Source organism: Mustela lutreola, chromosome 7, assembly GCF_030435805.1.
Source record: "Mustela lutreola isolate mMusLut2 chromosome 7, mMusLut2.pri, whole genome shotgun sequence".
Classification (NCBI taxonomy): Eukaryota; Metazoa; Chordata; class Mammalia; order Carnivora; family Mustelidae; genus Mustela; species Mustela lutreola.
In genome coordinates, this window is record NC_081296.1 from 76,814,902 (window position 1) to 76,835,986 (window position 21,085).

Below are 21,085 nucleotides of genomic sequence, written 5' to 3' on the forward strand. Positions count from 1 at the left end.
TCTCAAGGTCCTGGGATCGAGCCCCGCATCAGGCTCTCTGCTCGGCAGGGAGCATGCTTCCTCCTCTCTCTCTGCCTGCCTCTCTGCCTACTTGTGATCTCTGTCTGTCAAAAAAATAAATAAAATCTTTTAAAAAAAAAAAGAAAAGAAAAAATAGATTAAAGACCTAAATGTGAGACTTGAAACCATTAAACACCTAGAAAAGATAAGCATAATTTCCTTGACATTCACCTTAGCAACATTTTTTTAGATATGTCTTCTAAGGCAAAGGAAACAAAAACAAAAACTATTGGGACCACATAAAAATAAACTTTTGCACAGCAAAGGAAACCATCAACAAAACAAAAGACAACCTGCTAAACAGAAGAAAATATTTGCAGGTGCCCCTGAAGTTTTATTAATTTGACCACAAAAGTCTTCTACCTGTTTCATTATACTCATTGCTAGGTCCCTGATATTTTTTAATGGTATGAAAAGTGGTATTCATAGTTCAAGTTCAAAGTAAGAAACACAATAAATTACGTCTCTCCCACTGAATGCACCCAGAAAACATGAACAGAATGCATGAAACTACCCTTTGAGAACTCTGAAAAGTAAATGATAGCAGGTGAATTAGGAAAAAATATCAAGGGGCGCCTGGGTGGCTCAGTGGGTTAAAGCCTCTGCCTTCGTCTCAGGTCCTGATCCCAGGGTCCTGGGATCGACCCCGATCGGGCTCTTGCTCAGCCGGGAGCCTGCTTCCTCCTCTCTCTCTCTCTCTCTCTGCCTGCCTCTCTACCTACTTGTGATCTCTATCTGTCAAATAAATAAATAAATAACTTAAAAAGAAAAAATACCAAAATTTGAAGTCCACTGTACCAGAACAGTTTAACTAAAGTTAGGATGAAACCAAGAAGCAAAAAAAGAGAACTCCAAAAGAACCATTTACTTTTGGCTGAAGAAGTAGGGTAAGAGACTTAGTTTTCAAAGAGAGGGATGGAGAATTCCCTATTTATCCTTCATTTTTCCTTTCTCCATTTTTTCACATCCCAGTCCGCAAGCAATCCCACAGCTCCCATACGAGAAGCTATGATTTCAAGAGAGTGAAGTGAACCCCCACTGTTTTTCTTCTTTCCCTGTCCTAATGCTATTTGGCACTGAACACAGGTACATTCCCAGGAAGTACAGTGCAGAATAACTATAGAGTCTCAACTTTGCAACAAAGAAACCAAAAAGGGGAGCCCCAGAAACCAGAAAGTACCAGGGAAATCACAGAAAGGGAAGAGCTCAGAAGAATGAGCCTATAAACTTTGTTTATAAACTCCTGGGCTCATTCCCAGGCAACAAATGCATGGATCATACCTTGTAAACAAAAGACAAAAACCTGAAGAACTGAACTACAGGAGAGGCCACTGACCAGGTCCTTTACTGGCCACTAGGTGGAACATACACTCAGTATATTTAACTAGGACTGCAAAGGCTTTAAAAATGGAACTGACATTGAAACACACGGAAGGCTGGTCAGAATTTTCCACCTGGATCCAAACAGGCAGATTGCCTGCTAAAACAAAAAATATCAATATTCTCAATAGGATTTACACAAGATCCAACGTTTCATAACATAATTCTTTTAAAAGTCCAGGTTACAATCCAAAATTATTCAGCAATACAAAGAACTAAGAATATCTCGAACACCTGGGTAGCTCAGTCAGTTAAGCATCCAACTCTTGATTTCGGCTCAGGTCATGATCTCAGCGTTGTGAGGTCAAGCCCTGCATCCGGCTCCACGATGGGCATTCAGCCTGCTTAACATTCTCTCTCTCCCTCTCCCTCAGTCCCCCACTACACTCATACACTCTCTAAAAACAAACAAACAAAAATCCCCCAACTCACAATGGAAAAAAGCAACCAACAGACCCTTATGTTGACATTATCAGACAAAAACATGAAAGTGGCCAAAATAAAAATGTTCAAAGAGATACAGGTCAACACTCTCAAATCAGTAATCTAAGCTTCCATCCTAATCAATCAGAAAAGGAAAGCAAAACAAATTCAAAGCATGCAGAAGGCAGGAAATAATAAAGAGCAGAAATCAATGAAATTGACAATAGAAAAATCATAGAAAATATGAATGAAATCAAACTCTGATTATTTGAAAAAGAACAATAAAACATAAATCTCTAGAAGGACAAAGAAAGAGAAAAGAAACAAATTATCGATATGAGGAATAAAGGAGGGAATACCAATACCAATCTCTCAGACATTAAAGAGAAAATACATAAATGCTATATGCAATTTTACACACATAAATACAACAAAGGAATGGATGAAAAAGACTAATTCCCCTAGAACCAGAAACTATAAAACCACACCTAAGATGAAATATATTACCTGAAAAGTCCTTTAACTATTAAATCAAATGTGTCGTTCCAAACCTCCTAAAAAGAAAACTCCAAGCCCAGATGTTTCACTGGAAAATTCTCCTAACATTTAAAGAATAAATGACATGAACTCTACATGACCTCTGACAGAAAATAGAAAAGGAATACCTCTAAACTCATTTTATAAAATTTTTTTTAAAAAGTATTACAATGATACCAAAAACAAACAAACAAAAAACAATGTAAAGAAAAAAAACTATAAGGGGGCCTGGCTCAGTGGGTTGAGTGTCTGCCTTCAGCTCAGGTCATGATCTTGGGGTCCTGGGATCGATCGATCCCTGCATCAGAATCCCTGCTCATCAGAGCCCACTACTCCTTCTCCCTCTGCTTCCCACTTGAGCGTTCGCTCTCCTTCTCTCAAATAAATAAAATCTTAAAAAAAAAAAAAAAACACTATAGATCAACATCCGTAATAAACATAATGTAAAAAACCTCAATAAAATACTAGCAAATTGAATCTAACCATACATAAAAAGGATAATATACCAGTAATACAAAGCTAATTCATTTTGCAAAAGTCAATCAATGTAATCCACCACATTAACAGTTTAAGAAGAAAAACCATGTGACCATATGAATCAATGAAGAAAAAACATCTGACAATATTCAAGATCCCTCCATGATAAAAAAAAATTTTTTTCTTGGCAAAAAAACAAATAGAAGAAAACTTGCTCAATCTTATAAAGGGCATCTACAAAAACAAACAAAACCTAGTACTAGTCAGTACAGTAAGTGCAATAAAGCAAATTAGACATGACTAAAATAGGATTAGCAAATGGATTAGAAGAAACTATACAGAGTGCTGCAGAGAAGGATAAAAAGAAAATACAGAGGAAAAGATATTAGGTACAAAAATAAAGTGATAAGGTCCAATATGTTTAGTCTCGTAAGGTCAATGGGGTAGAGGTGATTTTTGAGGCAATATCAGCTGAAATTTTTTCATATTTGATAAAATACATCAATTCACAGATTGAAAAATCTCAAAAGCCCCAAACATGATTGAAAAAATACATACGCACAACTAGACACAACATAGTAAAACTTCAGAAAAACGAAGAAAAAAATCTTAAAAACTGCTAGAGAAAAAAATACAACTTTTAAAGAAGTAGCAGGCTGGTAACTGACTTCTCAACAGAAACAGTAAGAGGCCAACTTTAAGGTGGCAAAAATACTGTCATACTCTACCTAGCAAAAGTATCTCTCAAGAACAAAGAGACATTTTCATTCAAAAAAAAAAAAGAGACATTACAACACCAATAGATCCACACCAAAGGAAATTCTAAAGTTTCTCCAGGAAGAAAGAAAATGATTCCAAATGGAACGTGAAAGATGCAGGAAGGAATGTAGAGTAAGGTAATAATAAATACATAGGTAAATATAAATAACTAGTGAACATATCGAATAATAATAAAATCTTACAGAATTTATAAACATGAATAGACTTATCACAGAAGGACAGATTATAAGCAGGAAGAAAGTAAAAAACAATACAAAGAGTGCTTGTATTGTTTAAAGGACTATAAAGCCTCAGCCAACTTTGGCAAGTTAAGTGGTAACTTAAGAATGTTACTGTAATTTCTAAGGTAAAAGCAGAGTATATAACTTCAGGAAAAATTTTACAGGGGAAAAATGGAATGAAAAAAAAATATTTGGGGCATCTCAGTGGCTCAGTTCATTTAGCATCTGCCTTCAGCTCAGGTCATGATCTCAGGGTCCCAGGATCAAACCCCACATTGGGCTCCCCACTCAATGGAGAACAGCCTCCTTCCTCTCTCTGCCCTTCCCCCAGCTCATGCTCCTTTGTGTGTGTGTGTGTATGTGTGTGTGTGTCTCTCTCTCTCGCACTCTCGCTCTCTCAAATAAATAAAATCCTTAAAAAAATAGCTTTGTGATAAGCAAATACAGTAAGTCTTAAGAATATGAAATTTACATTCTTAAATGCATGTATTAGAAAGAAAGATTGAAATGAGCTAAACATTTATCTCAATAAGTTAGGGAGAAAATAGCAAAATAAATCCAAATAATGTAGAAAGAAGGAAATAATTTAAAATAAGAATTAATGAAATAGATAATAAATATGTAATAAAACTAGTAAATGTAGAAGTAGTTTATTTTAAAAAAATAAATTTTAAAAGTGAATAAATTTCCGTTAAAGAAGAAGAGAAGGCACAAATAATAAATGGCAGTAAGAAGAACAGAAGCAATATACCAGATGCTGGAGACCTTAAAAAATTAAAAAGATAGTTAAGAGGTTGCTGCAAACAATTTTATACAAAAAATTTGAAAATCTACACAAGGAATAAATCCTTGGAAAAATAACGATCTAAAACTTATTCTGGAAAAAAAGGACAGATAAACATACTCCCATGAGGTCTAGGTCTAATTTACCAAAATGTTAGGAGGGGTTATCTATGGATTATACCATTACAAATGATTTTATCTTTCTCCTGTATTGTTCAAATAATCTACAAGGCCATATGAATGAGCATGGGTTCCAATGTTAATTCTGTCTTAGATCTAGCTGTGTCTTTGATTAAATCCTTTAATTCCCAGATCTAAAATTCTTGTACTACATCAAACTGTGAAATATTTCATGTGCCAATTTAACAAACAAGATTGACAGTAATACCACCATTTCAAAAAGAAAAAAATGGTTTTTTTTTTCTATATACCAACCACATAAAACTGACACTATTAAATACTGCCAGAAAGCAGGGCTACAGCTCAGTTTCTCTATAACCAAAGTCAGCACTTTGGTAAATGACCCCCAGTTTAACTAGTCTGTATCTTAAAATAACATACACCAACTCCTCTTGTATAGCAGTGCACATTTATGTTAACTGGTTGACCTTAGAGGGTAGGCACAATGCCTATGTCCTCAAATATTTTGTGCGTAAAGGATAACCATGAAGTTATGCTAATCTACTGGGGAATGGAAACTTCCCTTACTTTCCTTTTTATTTTCTATTATTTCAACTTTGAATTATGAGTTCTTTATAATACAATTATTACATTAATGATTTTTTAAAACAAAAAATTGTGTTCTTTTATGGTTTTCGTTTGTTTTGTTTTTAATGGCCAAATTGGGCTTTTGATTTTTATCTAAATTTTATAAAAATTTTTCCAGCATAAAATTATGATACCCATATTTGAATGCTCCATTTGTCTACATATTGGAATATTATCCAATTGACTTTCTAAAGAGAATCTTGCTTCTCCCCAATACTCCTTTGGCTGAGTTTAGCACCACCAAGTAGGGCAGCCACCTCTACAATGTCTTTGCAGGCTCCCCAGTCTTCAACTCCAGGCCTAGCTCAACTGATTTTTAAAACATGTAACTCTTAAAATGCAGAATCAACACACTCCAAGGATTATGCTAATTTCCAATTTTTTTATGTAATGAGGTCTTTTATTTTATTTTTTTAAGATTTTTATTTATTTGTTAGAGAGAGAGAGAGAGAGAGAGATACAGAGCGCAAGCACAGGCAGACAGAGTGGCAGGCTAGAGGCAGAGGGAGAAGCAGGTTCCCTGCCAAGCAAGGAGCCTGATGTGGGACTCGATCCCAGGACGCTGGGATCATGACCTGAGCCGAAGGCAGCCGCTTAACCAACTGAGCCAGCCAGGCGTCCCTAATGAGGTCTTTTAAAAGCATAATTAAGGAAAAGGGGAGAACTGCTTGATGGGCACTGTCAATTCTTTCAATACATAATATACATCCTTAGATTAAACCAGACCAGAGACACCTGTGTGGCTCAGTCAGTTAAGTGTCTGCCTCCAGCTCAGATCATGATCTAAGGGTCCTGGGATGGAGTCTGCCATCAGGTTCCTTGCTTAGTAGGGAGCCTGCTTCTCCCTCTGCCTGCTTCTCCCCCTGCTTGTATGCTCACTCTGATAAATAAATCAATAAAATATTTTGAAATAAATAAATAAATAAGCAAACAAAGCAGACCAGCAAAGCTTTGTACCTGGATGGTAAGTATCAGCTCTCCCTGCTCCCATTCTATAAAATGCCATCGAGCTATATCAAAAGATACTATAAAAAACAGTATTATAAGGGTGCCTGGGTGACTCTGTCAGTTAAGTACCTGCTTTCTGTTTGGGTCATGATCCTGGGATCCTGGGATAGAGCCCCTGGGATTGAGCATCAGGCTCTTCCCCACTCCCTCTGCTGCACCCCCTGCTTGTGCTTGCTCCTGCTCTCTCTGTCAAATAAATAAAATTTTTAGAAAAAAAAAAAAGTGTTATAAAAAAAAAAGTGTCACTATGGGGGCACCTGGATGGCTCAGTGGGTTAAGCCTCTGCCTTCAGCTCAGGTCATGATTTCAGGGTCTTGGGATCGAGCCCCGCATCGGGCCCTCTGCTCAGCAGGGAGCCTGCTTCCTCCTTTCTCTCTGCCTGCCTCTCTGCCCAATTGTGATCTCTCTGTCAAATAAATAAAATAAAAATCTTACAAAAAAAAAAAGTGGTCACTATGTTTACTATAAAGATGTCCTGTATTACACTAAGTGCCCTTTCCATACACTATTGTATTGGGTACTTGTTGCACCCAATAAATTTTTGTTTTAGGTGCTAAAGAAATAAAACTAAAGGGTATTTAAGGCACTCAGGTATTTTCTCTGAGTGAAAAAAAGAAGCCATTTAAAAGTTTTAAACATGGAACTAACAAGATTTGATTATATTTTAACAGGATCATTCTGACTACTAATGAGAAAAAACTGAAGGCTGAAGGCAAACAAGGCAGTAAGACCTGTTAAGAACCTACTGCCTGGGCGCCTGGGTGGCTCAGTGGGTTAAGCCGCTGCCTCTGGCTCGGGTCATGATCTCAGGGTCCTGGGATCGAGTCCCGCATCGGGCTCTCTGCTCAGCAGGGAGCCTGCTTCCCTCTCTCTCTCTCTCTGCCTGCCTCTCCATCTACTTGTGATTTCTCTCTGTCAAATAAATAAATAAAATCTTTAAAAAAAAAAAAAAAAAAAAAGAACCTACTGCCATAATCCTAGAGATGATGGTGCCCTGGATCAGGGTGGTATTGGTACAGATAAGAAATGGTCAGATTCTGGGGCACCTGGGTGGCTCAACGGGTTAAGTGGCTGCCTTCGGCTCAGGTCATGATCCCAGGTTCCTGGGATCAAGTCCCACATGGGGCTCCCTGCTCAGTGGACAGCCTGCTTCTTCCTCTCCCTCTGCCAGCTGCTCTGCCTACTTATGCTCTCTGTCAAATAAACAGATGAAATCTAAAAAAAGAAAGAAAGAAAGAAAGAAATTGTAAGATTCTGGATGCATCTTGAATGTATAGCCAATGTAATTTGCCAATATTAGATATGAGGTGTAAATGAAAGAAAGGAGTGAAAGATTCCAAGTGAACTGAAAAGAAAAAAAAAGAGAAGTAGCCATTTACTGATTTAGGGAAGGCTGGAGAAGGAGAATGTTATGAGGATAGGGATTCTGAGATAGCTATTAGATATTCAAGAGGGAGATGACAAAGTCATAACTAGATATAGAGGTCTGGAATCAGTCTGAGAGGGAGCAGGTAAAAGTAGAAGAAATCCAAGAAAGCTGTTGAAGAAAGTATTTCATTAAGAAAGAAAAAGCAGGGCGCCTGGGTGGCTCAGTGGGTTAAGCCTCTGCCTTCAGCTCAGCTCATGATCTCAGGGTCCTGGGATTGAGGCCTGCATTGGGCTCTCTGCTCAGCCTGCTTCCCCCCCTCTCTATCTCTGCAATTTAGCGGGAGAGAAAAATAGAAACTGCTAACACAATGCCCTTGAGTAAATAAAAGATAGGAACTAGGGTATCAAAACTTCTAGAGTATTGACATGGGGGGGAGGCGGCTGTCTCTGCATTGTATGACATTTATCAGGATCTGTAGCCTTTCTGCTGTAGATGCCTGTCCGCCCCCGACAACCCTGTCACAACAATCAAAAATGTCTCCAGATATGTCTCCGAATATCCCCTAGGGAGCAAAATCACTCCCAGTTTAAAACCACAAGTATAAGTGGACAAAATGGCCTTTGCTGGAAAGACTGACAATTCATGTACATTAAAGGCATGAAAGAAGATGCAATGAGCAGAGTACAGTATAATTTGAGTATCTCTCTCTGATTAGAACCTTGTTAAGTATACATGCAGTCAAGGCCAGAGAAAACAAGGAATTGCTAGCATATCACAAAACTGAAGTCATTACTCCAAGGAAAATGTTAGTATTTTGTTCTTGAACTACAGCTAACATATAAGCTATGTCTATCTTTGAACTGAATCTAAGCCAAAACTTCTATGTGTTTTTGGGTCTGTCCACGCCCCCTTCCATAATGCCTACATAGTCTCAAGCTTCCTGGGTTTCTCTTAAAATCACAGGATGAAAACATAATGACTTAGCACAAATTAAATTAAATGTACTAGGGGTGCCTGGCTGGCTCAGACAGTAGAGCACACAACTCTTGATCTTGGGGTCTTGAGTTCAAGCCCCAAGTTAGGTATGGAGCCTAATTTAAATAAAAAAATAATTAATTAGGGACGCTTGAGTGGCTCAGTTGGTTAAGCGTCTGTCTTCGGCCCAGGTCATGATCCCAGCGTCCTGGGATGGAGTCCCACATTGGGCTCCTTGCTCAGTGGGGAGCCTGCTTCTCCCTCTGCCTCTGCTGCCACTCGACCTGCCTGTGCTCGCTCTCTCTCTCTCTGGCAAATAAATAAAATCTAATTTAAAAAATTAATTAATTAAATGTTACTATTTCTGAGAAGCCTCACTTTTTAGAGAGGGCAGCCCTAATGGGACATCTTCAATGACAATCTAAGAGAATATTATTTATGGGTCTCAAATCATTCCCCCAAATTACCAGGTAGTATTTAAAGAAGTCTCACTCTATCCACTGACACTTTTGTACCTACTGACTTCTCTACCAGAGGGATATAGGATAACCATCTTATTCTGCAGGTACTTAGAATGGGAGAGGGGGGGCACTGAACAAGCCCTTAGCAATCATGAAATGAAAAAGTTTGAGAATAGAAAAGCCCAGGCAATTGGGTTCACATACATACATTAAGTTCCAGGATAACAGGAGCTATGTCTAAGTTGCACTTCCTTCCTCAATAACCGGTTCTATATCCTGTTACATAATGAATTACAGTTTCAGAGCAAATATATAAAAGGATTCTACAAATTTAAGAAGACTGAAAACCCTAAAATTTCTATTAAAATATTTGGCTTCCAAACTTGTTTTAAAAAATAACCCACAAGCCTGGAGAGCCTTATTAAATGTGAATTACAGATATTTTCTATCATTATCCCCTTTTAAATACTGCTTTGCTTTCTATCATAGTAGGAAATTAAATTGCTCAGGCATGACTTGTTTTTCCACTGTGCCATTGCGGTTGTAACCCAACACCCTGTGCTCTTTTTGATAATTAAATACTCATACTCCGATTTGTTCTAAAAACTTCCCAAGACCCAAGGTTAGATACTGATTCTAATTCCTAAAGTTGTCTTTTAAATATCCCAAATCCTAAGAACATAAAGCAAAGGAGTAAGTATATCTAGAGCATGGAAAGCCTCAACACAACCACAATGACCCCATCTTCCACTTCATACCGTACTGTGATGGTCCCAGGCAACTACCACCTACCATATGCTGAAGATACAATCAAGAATACATGCCACCTTCTCAACCGTGGGCCCAAAGAAAACACACAACTTCATAAACACTCTGCATGGCTTCTTCTCTGAGCCAGAAGGGAGGTCAAACTCCCTAACTGTAAAGTCAGATAACAATCCTATACCTATCAGTGGAGGAGCAATATACAACAGACTCCAGAGCTATATTACTTTAGCACAATCACTGTATGTTTCCAGTCCATTCTCCCTGTTGCTTCTTGGAAATCTCTAGAGAACTCCATATAATGTTCCTTCAAGGTCTAAATACTTTAAAAGATCCCAAGTTAAAAACCTCGTGTTACAGATGAAAAACTTAATAATAAGTTTGAGTTATCCAGGGCCATAGAAGTAGTTGGTCTCTAACTTCTCATCTCTAAGGAGGCATTATTTGAGACTTGTACCAGAGTTTCTGGGTAGCTTCTAAGAGTCTCACCTCTATAAGGCAGAAGGCTAACAATCTGTAAGTAAAAACTTACACAACCTCATATTTATCTACAGGCTCGCACTAAACGTGACCCCGCAAACTCTGAAGATATCGATTTAGATAAACAAGAAGTTACTTTCCAGGAACAAACAAGCCAACTTCTCTTAGAAAACAACTTCATTCTAAATTCTTAACCATTGCTTTTTCCTTTACTATCAGCACAGACTGTAATAGCTGTATGAGTTGTTATGTGCACTGATAACTGACAAGCACAGAAGCATTTTTCTGTCCAACTTCCCGTTCTCCTGGCCAAATGTGATCTCTTATTCTTGAATTCCCACAAAGGATATTAGTGCCTTGCAACACTACACAGCCAGTAGGCTGTGGTTAGATACATGTCTCAACTCTCCAAGGAGATTACCAGGTTCCTATACTTCTTTAATAAATTCCCTAAGATCAATATTATGTGTTTTTGTTCTTCTGTTGTTACCACTGTTGTTCATCTCTACAGAGCCTGACACACCTATGTGCTCAAGAAACCTGTGCTAAATGTATAAACAGGTTGATCATTTCAAAGTTTGATGTTGCCCTAATTCTAGGACTGGAATGTGATTATACCACAGTACAATTAAAATGTATCTAAATTCCAGAAAAAGAGGTCATATAACAGTAACTTCTAACTTTTAAATGAATGTTTTTTCATTCGTTACTAGCCTTCTGGTGGTGCTCTAAAGAAAAAAAATAAAAGTTAGGAAATGCCAGAACACATTTTCCTAAAAAGTTATGGGTTGCAAATTATATTTTTCAGCATTCTGCTAGTGTTTTCTTATTTAATAAGGAAGTCTTGTGGGTTTTTTTTTTTTTATTGATTTGTGAAGGAACAGTCACCCAATAATTTATCCTTTATATTACATTATTCCTTGGCTTTTGTTGTTCTTGCCACTCAGAAAGGCCTAATACCTGTCTTTACAACTGTCAATCTTACGTGAAATCTTTTATCTTCCCAATTATATGTGATCTCTTTCATCTGCCTTACCTCATAGCTATGTACATCATTTTTTAATCTCTACGAGTAGGTGATAAACTGAGTGGTAATGACTAATTTTTGTAAACTTTCATAAACTTGCTGAATTCCTATCACACTGGAATAACATCAACTGCCCTTATACATCTGAAAATACGGTCTGTACCCCTTAAGGTCAAAATGTGAAAAAAATTAATTATATTAATTGTATTAATAAGGTACTATCATTATTTCAATTGATATTTTAATACTTACAGAAAATTCTTAAAAATAAAGACTAAAAATTAATGTTAATAATGTACTATCATTATTTTAATTGATATTTTAATACTTACAAAAAAATTTTTTATTACTAAAGACTATTTTTCAGGGAAGCAATAAAAAACATAAATAAGGAAAATTTACACTATCTGTTACATTAAGCCTTAAAACATTCACTTATAGATAAGAAGATAGTTGGGAATGTCTCAATGGCAAAATGAAGTACAACAGGGGCGCCTGGGTGGCTCAGTGGGTTAGCCGCTGCCTTTGGCTCAGGTCATGATCCCAGGGTCCTGGGATCGAGCCCTGCATTGGGCTCTCTGCTCAGCCGGAAGCCTGCTTCCTTGTCTCTCTCTCTGCCTGCCTCTCTGCCTGCTTGTGATCTCTCTCTCTGTCAAATAAATAAATAAATCTTTAAAAAAAAAAAAATGAAGTACAACAAAGCTCATACATAGTTAAAAAAAAAAAAAAAATCAGCTCCTTGGCCTATCTGGGTCCTGATCTATCATATCTATCTACAGGATAACAGTATCCCCATAACTTAGCTAACACACTGAAAAGAACAGAATGATCAAAAGGTGATATATACAACCACATTTATAACATCACAATTGTTTTTAAAAACCACCACCTGTCCAAATGGAAATGAAAACCGTCATAGCATATGTTAGCACTATAGATACACACCACTGGGACTGTCCACTACAAACTGCACCATCATGACAACACAGCACCGACTGGGAGACGGTGACATAAGCAGTCATTCACAAGCCAGATGATCACACCACCCACTACCCACCACGCACAGTGGAATATATATAACACACTGTTTTTCAATTACGATATCATAAACGCTTCAAATTCCTTTAAGAATAGTTGCTTCTTGGGACGCCTGGGTGGCTCAGTTGGTTAAGCGTCTGCCTTCGGCTCAGGTCATGATCCCAGCGTCCTGGGATCGAGTCCCGCATCGGGCTCCTTGCTTGGCAGGGAGCCTGCTTCTCCCTCTGCCTCTGCCTGCCACTCTGTCTGCCTGTGCTTGCTTTCACTTCTCTCTCTATGACAAATAAATAAATAAATAAAATCTTTAAAAAAAAAAAAGAATAGTTGCTTCTTGGGGCACCTGGGTGGCTCAGTGGGTTAAAGCCTTTGCCTTCCGCTCGGGTTGTGATCCCAGGGTTCTGGGATCGAGCCCCAAATCGGGCTCTCTGCTCAGCGGTGAGCCGCCTTCCCCCTCTCTCTCTCTGCCTGCCTCTCTGCCTACTTGTCATCTCTGTCAAATAAATAAATAAAATCTTTTTTTAAAAATACTCTTTTCCATTAAAAAAAATAGTTCCTTCTTAAAAAAAACTTAAAATTATAGACTCTGAAATAAACGATCTACCCTATTTTGAAAAGATCCTCAGGTTATCATGAAAGATAGCATTAGCTAAAAACCACTGTCCGGCTGCAAGACAGTCAGTCTTTCTTACTACACTGGCCACATCTATGTCTTCCAAACACACGCACACACCCTCCAAAGCAAGCACTCTGAAAGGAAAAAAACATACTACGGAGAAAAGCCTACCAGATGTGAAGTCACAGGACCGCCATTCCAGTCCTGGCTGGTCCCTTTTTCAGTCATTTGACTCAGAACTAAAGTTTTTTATCTGATTGCTATACAAATCAAATGGCACACTCTATGTAAAGGAGCTCTACTTTTGTGGGGTTTTTTACTTTTTCTGTATTACTGTAGGCATTCAAATAATTGTTAGCTGAGTCTAGAATACTTGAATACAGCTTGTTCTCATTTTTTTTTTAAGAGAATCTGTCCTTCTTTGAGTCCAAAAGGTCATTTCTAGTTCATGGCAAAATTATAACTGCATCAGTGCCCTCAAAACTAAAATATTAAAAGGAAATGGTGTGCAACAAGGGTCTGTAAATGCCAAAGGGCCAAAACAATCAGAATTATAGGCAGGAATCCTAAACCAAGTAAATTTTGAGTTATATTCGAGAAAATAAAAAGCAAGAATCCTCATGTTGCAACATAAACATGTAGGATATGGGGCACCTGGGTGGCTCAGTAGGTTAAACATCAGACTCTTGCTTTTGGCTCACATCATGATCTCAGGGTTGCGAGATGGAGCCCAAATACATCTGACTCCACACTCAGTGGGGAGTTTGCTTCTCTCCCTCTCTCTCTGCCCTTTCCCCCACTTGTTCTCTCTCTCTCTCTCTTCAATAAATCTTTTAAGATGTAGGATCGAGGGGCACCTGGGTGGCTCAGTGGGTTAAAGTCTCTGCCTTCGACTCACTCGGGTTGTGATCCCGAGGTCTGGGATGGAGCCCCGCAACGGGTTCTCTGCTCAGCAGGAAGCCCGCCCCTCCTCTCTCTGTGCCTGCCTCTCTGCCTACTTGTGATTTCTGTCTGTCAAATAAATAAATAAAAATTTAAAAAAAAAAAGATGTAGGATCGAGTAAGATGATTAGTAGGTCTATAGCAGAGGGGCTAAGATGAGAAGAAGATATAATCAAATATAAAGTCAACCCGATGGCAGAACATCTGACAAGTTTAAGCTTCATAACACACCCATTAGGAACAACTTAACAGTCCTGAGCCAAGAATGATATGGTGAAATGGTATTTGAGAAAAACTATCCCAGCAGCTGTGTGGAGGATAAACTGATCAGAGAGGAGTATAAGGGAAACCAGTTTAGAAGTGTTTATGTTAAGTAATACAATTTAGGTTCTACAATAAGGTGGTAACTAAGATGATGAAAAAGGATAAATCTAGGACAACTTGGTGGCTCAGTAGGTTAAGCATCTACTTTTGATTCAAGTCATGATCCCAGGGTCCCGGGTTGGAGTCCTGCATCAGGGGTCCTTGCTCAGTGGGGAGCCTTCTTCTCCCTCTGCTTCTGCCCCTCCCCCTTCTTGTGCTCGAGTGTGCTCTCTCACTCTGACAAATAAATAAAACCAAAAGAAAGAAAGAGAGAGAGAAAAAGAGAGAAAGGGAGAAGGGAGAAACCTGATACACACTGCAGAGAGTCAATCACCCTTGGTGATAGGTTGAATTAGGGAGGTGGTAAAAGACTTGAAAATGATTTCAAGGACCTGGTCATGGGTGGCCTACAGTATAACCACACCTGCACAATGCTAACAGTTCTTGCACTAGCTTTTCCAGATGGCACCTAAACTTGTTTAGCTCTATTCAACATTCCCACAATGAGACCGACACTGCTCCACTTTAGATGAAAACAAAAAACTACCGCCACTATGATAGTGTGGAAATACCCCATCACCTAAGGTTCCAGACATCTTGATGCAGGAAGCCTACGCTTCCAAGCTAGGAAACTTCCTCCCCACCTACACAACTGGGGAAAGAGAAATTTCTTCTATGGCCCAAACTGTCTCTATACACTTGAAGTCCAAGCTCAACTCTATATGGATTTTGAGGTCACATGGATGCAAAACACAGATGACACCACTGATAGGGTCATGTGTAACAATATAAGTCAGGCAAATTATATCCTTAAAGGTTCACTCTAAACTGAAACAAAGCCAAGTGGAAATCCATTTAAAAATTAAAATCGCCAAAAGGCAACTTTATAGGGTTATTTTTAATGTATCATAATGATAAATTCTGTTCCAGAATGCTCTGTGCTACATAATGATTCTGCAGTTTTGCTGGAGCTTTTCTTATTTCTGCAGCTTTAAAAACATGTTGTTGGAAAGCAGACATCAAAGTGTCTTCCTTGTCTTAAAAGCATACCATTATGCTATTTCCAGTTTTATCAAGTATAAGTTATCAATAACATTGTATATTTAATCAAGATTTTATTGCTCACAGTGCCTTCGAAGGAGGACCCAGTATAAATTTAATACAGAAAAGGAACTCAGGTTGATCCCTGGGAGTCTCTCTATGGGTAGAAAGAAGCTCTAGGGCTTAGTTTGAATTAGCTATACTAACAACATCCATTCTCCAAAAGGACTGATCCGTCCAAGCTCATTCAGAAAACATGTCTTTTTCATCGAGATCTGAAAGGTTCTAACACATTATCGTTTACACACATTTTACTCGCACAAACAACAAAAACAACAAAAAACACTTATAAAATTTTTGCATTGCCTTAGTTTAAAAACAAATAAACCAGCCTACCTTGCAAACGGATTAAATATTACCTAGGAAGGATACCAAACTGATCTCGTGATAAATAGCTTTCCAGGCCACTGTCACTCTAACCCTTCCATTTAGATTTTTCGGGGGCAAAGAATGAAATTTTTTATTTCCTTGTTGGAATTAAGATTCTGCATTAGGAGATAAAGAAGGCCGGGTCCTATCCGGTTTAAAGCCACAGGCTCCAGCGCTCCTCGCTGCCCTAACGCGGCGGGCAGGGGGAGCCAGGTGCAGCATCGCCTCCATGCTCCGAGACGAGACCCAGTCTTCGCCTCCACGCCGAGAGCAGGTGCGAAACGGACACTCAGGGTTTCGGCGATTGCAACCATCTTCCTCCACCGCAGACCCGAGGCCGCCCTAGGAGAGGAACCTTCTAGTCCAGTCATCCCCGGGGGCTCGTTGGCTGAGGGCGGACAGTGCGGTGGATCCTAATCCTTTTCCCTGAAGGGTAATTTCCTACACCAACCGCAGGACTCACAGTCCCACGCCCGCCCCCCGAAACTGAGCTGCAAAGGGGGCGCAGGTGGGGCCCTCAGTGCCTCCCCGGGGAGGCGTGGGCCGGGACGGGGATCTCGGCCCCGGGTCTCTCCCCCTAGAGCTCCCGACGCCGCTCACCGTGAAGGGGACATCCCCGACGCTGCCCACGGAGTAGCAGTTGTCTCCAGGGTTGACAGCCCCGGTGAGGACCTGATGCAGATGCATCTCCGGAGCCCGGGCTGGCAAGGGACGGCGCGAGAGGAGCGACGAGCCCCGCGCCTGACCGCGAGAGCGCTTCTCCCTCCGCCTCCCTCGGGACCCACCCCGCGGCGGCTCCGGCTTAACGCCTTGCCCCGCTCTTGCCTTCCCCCTTCCTTGTCCCTGCCATGGGAGCTCCTCGACCGCTGCCGCCGCCCGGATCGCCGCTCGGCTGCGGAAATGCCCGGATGCTCCCACTGCCTGCTGCACCGGCGCACAAATGCGGGAGGAGCGCAAGGGTGCGTGTGAGGCGGAGGCGGGCGGGGGGGGGGGGGCCGCCGGGGTAGCGCGTGAGCCGGGAGCGTGCCGGAAAGGACGCTCCGCCCGAGGGAGAAGGGCGGTGCGCGCGCCCACCCGCAAGGGAGCTACAGTAGAGTGGGAGGGTAAACCCCTCCTCCAGCGGGGGGTTTAGTTGGGCTGGGCTCTTAGCTCAGTCCCGCTCCCCGCCCCGCGTTTGCGCGTGCGCGCGCAGTGGTTTCCAGGGCAATTGCGCGCGCCGCGTGGACCCTGGTCCCGGGATTGCGCGCGCAGACGTGCGGGAGTTCCCTCGGAGCCTCCCGGCTGCGGCCAGTGGGGGCGGGGCATGCAGCCGTCCTTCTCTGGGGACACGACTGGGTTCTGTCGTACGCTCCCGAGTACACTGTGTGATGGTCCGGGCAGTTGACCTCAGGAGGACGCCAGTCACCGGGAAATTCCACCTTGGAAAATCTTAGATCCCGTAGGGCTTTTTGACAGTACTGAGCGTAAGGTATTTAATTTTACATAAACAATAAAGACATCTTGCAACTCTTTGGAGAAGCCATACTCCCCTGACAGCAAATTATTTTGCTCCCACCTTTTGTCATGGATGTTCTAGGTAGCGAAAGGGCCCCCTAGAGACAGGTGACTCCTCTAGACTCTTTTCCACGCGTGATGTCACGGAATCGCAGAATCGTCTGATTTTTCCAGACTATAGGCTAAACTTTCGGTGAGGATACAGGACTCGGATCCCTGCTCCAGGTAAATCCATCACCAATTTTTGAATCTATAATGCGTATAAGTCACTAGAGCAGGGGAACAGAAGGGATTCCAAAGCATGGCCATCTAAAAAACAACAACAACAACAACAACCAGGCAGGACGCCAAAAGTGTTGTGATTGAGGCACAAACGTCTATGCGCCACTGAGAAGGAAGAATGCCTTTGGCTAAGGAGATGGATGGGTGAAGTGTAATGGAGATGATGACGTAAACTGGGTAAAATTCTGGCAGTTTGAGATAGACAAGAAACTCTGCATTCAAATAGAGAAAATGAAAAAAAAAAAAACAAATAGAGAAAATGGCATGAGCTGAGGCTTAGAGGTATAAAATGACAAGATATGTTAAGGAACAAAGATTAGATTAATGTTTAGAGGAGATGATATATAGGGTGGGGAAAGGAGAAGATACTTCGCAAGGGAAAGGTATCTAAGAGGTAGCCTGTGGCCTGCCTGAGTAAGGAGAGTCTTGAATGCTCCCTTAAGAAGCTTAGGTTTCATTCTGCATGCAGTGGGGACTCCATCAAACGGTTCCGAGCAGAAAGTTCTACAGAGCTCCTTCAGGAAGATGACTTTGTAGCACTGTGAAGGATAATTAGAAGGGTGGGGAGATAGGAGGCAAAGGCCTGGCAGAGTTTGGTAGTATGTTTGGTGGGGAAAAAAAGAAGGAGTCAAAGATAATTCTCAACAACCGGGGATATTTTCCTTTTCCTTTCTGTTTAGTGCCATAATTAACCCCCCAGTCACCGAGACTAGAAACGCAGAGAGAACCACCATTGGCTCCTTCCTCTCCTGCCCAAACCTAAGGGTCCCTTATCAAGATCCCTAACTCATGACCCTGAAGCACTCCCTTCTCTCTACAACCACCCCACCTGCCCTGCTGTTATTTACTTTCTTTTCAGCCCCCATCATTTCTCATTTAATTACCATAATGGCTTCCTAACTACTCCAACTGCCTTCCATCTCTGCTCTCCAACACACTGCAGCCAGAGAAACCTTTTTAAAGGAAAAAATTCCTCCACTTAAAATCTCTACTCCTTACAGGCTGAAGTCTAAACTCCTTCGTTTGGCTGATAGACCCATTCATTCTGGCTTCTGGGGAATCTTGCTGTTTGATCCCAGGATGTTCCCTCATATCCACCATTTTCCAGCCTCACTGAGCTATTTGCCGTTTCCAGAACATACTATGTTGTTTTATGCTTCCTTGTCTTGGTTCATGCTTTCTGCTCTGTCTGGAATGCTCTTCCTCCCCCTTATTGACCCGATAAACCACAGTTTAGTTTAAAAGTCACCTATTCAGTAAAGCCTTCCTTATCTACCCCCAAATACCTTGAGGCTTCCCTCCTGAAACACACATATCACTTATTGTTTTGTGTCTGTTTCTTCCACTAGAGTCTTATATTTTAAGTCAGGATCAGTAGCTTATTTTCTGTTTTAAGTTGGCCCTTGAACAATGCAGGGATTAGGTAAATGAAGCCCCATGCTGTGCATGAAGTATCATGAAGGCAAATATTGGTGCTGCGTCTTGATACTAGCAACTGAAAAGCATGCCACATATCAAATAAATTAATATATATATATATCAGTATATCTATCTATATCTATATCTATATATAGCACATATCAGTAAAAATTGGTGTAAAGCAAGCAGGATTAAATACAACAGATTTAAATAAATTTATAAGAAGGTTTAGGGGCAAGGCGCCTGGGTGGCTCAGTGGGTTAAGGCCTCTGCCTTCGGCTCAGGTCATGATCTCAAGGTCCTGGGATCGAGCCCCACATCGGGCTCTCTGCTCAGCGGGGAGCCTGCTTTCCCTTCCTCTCTCTCTCTCTGCCTCTGCCTGCTTGTGATTCCTGTCTGTCAAATAAATAAATAAAATCTTTAAAAAAAAAAAAAAAAAAAAGAAGGTTTAGGGGCACCTGGATGGATCAGTCAGTTAAGTGTCTGACTTCTGCCTAGGTCATGATCCCAGGGTCCTGGGATTGAGCCCTACATCCGGCTCCCTGCTCAGCGGGGAGTCTGCTTCTCCCTCTGCCTCTTCCCCCCAGCTCAAGCTCTCTCTTGCTTGCTCACACTCTATCTCTCTCAAATAAATAACTAACATCTTTAAAAAAAAAAAAAAAAGAAGAAGAAGAAGAAGAAGGTATAGTACATGTAGACAAACATTTCAGTGAAAACTGGAACAAAACATAAAGCTAAATAATAATGTCAATAGCATTATAACTCGCTATTATTTAAAACATTTCACAATTGGCTCTAGTTTTACAGCATTCCATGAAGTTTTGAGCCATTACACAGTTGTAAAATTGTAAGCCTCTTCCTTCTTCCTTTTGGTATCAACTCAAAATCTGGAGCCTGCATCTACTTGTTCCTCTCTTCCCTTCTGAGTCCTTTACATGACTTTTTATTTTTTTTAAGATTTTATTTATCTCTCTGAGAGAGAAAGAAACAGAGCATGAGCTGGGTGGAGGGGCAAAGGGAGAGGGAGAGCAGGGAGCCCGACACGAGCTCAGGATCCCAAGATCATGTCCTGAGCCAAAGGCTTAACTGAGTCACCGAAGTGCTTCTGTTTTTATTTTTGTTTTTTAAGATTTATTTATTTAGGGTGCCCAGTGGCTCAGTCGGTTAAATGTCTGACTTCTGCTCAGGTCATGATCCCAGGAGACCTGAGATCGAGCCGATATTGGGCTCCCTGCTTGTCTGGGAGTCTGTTTCTCTCTCTCCTTTCACCACTCCCCATGTGCTCTCTTTCACATCTGTGTGCTAGCTCTTTGTCTCTCTCGATTGATTGATTGATTGATTGATTGATTAGAGAAAGAGAGCAGGTATGCACGAGCAGGGAAGAGGGGAGAGGGGGAGAGGAGAGAGAATCTCAAGCTGACTCTGCACTGACCATGGAACACGATGCAGGCTCAATCCCAGGACCTGAGATCATGACCTGAGCCAAAATCAAGAGTATCACTTAACTGACTGAGCCACCCAGGTGCTCCTAAATGACTTCTTGATAATGACATCTCAAGTTAGCAACTGGCTAGTTAATTCTCCTAGAATTACAGCTGAGCCTTTTCTTGTCTCTCTGACCAACCAAAACTCCTTCCAGACAAATATGGCATGTTTCCCTAGTAGCCCACCCAACCACATTTTAATTATCTACAATTCATTTCTTCCTCATTCATCCAACCTTCTGTGAAGACCTAAAAATAAAGTAGGAATTTTTTTTCTTCTGATCTGGAAGTGATTTTCTTTTAAAAAGTAGAAAAGTATCACCAACAAACATACTAATAAAACTATAAAATATAATTTCTCACATCCACAAGTTTTAATTGTAACAAATCTTGTGCCTTTGGGATTGGGCTTAATGGAACACTGGATGACAGAAGGACTTAGTTTCCCAGCAGTAATCACATACTC

The 21,085-nt window shown here is 40.8% G+C and overlaps 1 protein-coding gene across 4 annotated transcripts in view; it reads right to left on the bottom strand.

The window, feature by feature from the left end:
- The window catches only part of DMXL2 (Dmx like 2), a 156,779-nt gene extending 139,750 nt beyond the window's left edge, over positions 1–17,029 (bottom strand). For all 4 annotated transcript variants that reach the window (XM_059181546.1, XM_059181544.1, XM_059181545.1 and 1 more), the window contains exon 1: positions 16,541–17,029. In XM_059181546.1, coding sequence (XP_059037529.1) covers positions 16,541–16,627 — 87 coding nt within the window. In that variant the 5' untranslated portion in view covers positions 16,628–17,029. The remainder of the gene's footprint in view (positions 1–16,540) is intronic.
- Between the last annotated feature and the right edge of the window lie 4,056 nt (positions 17,030–21,085).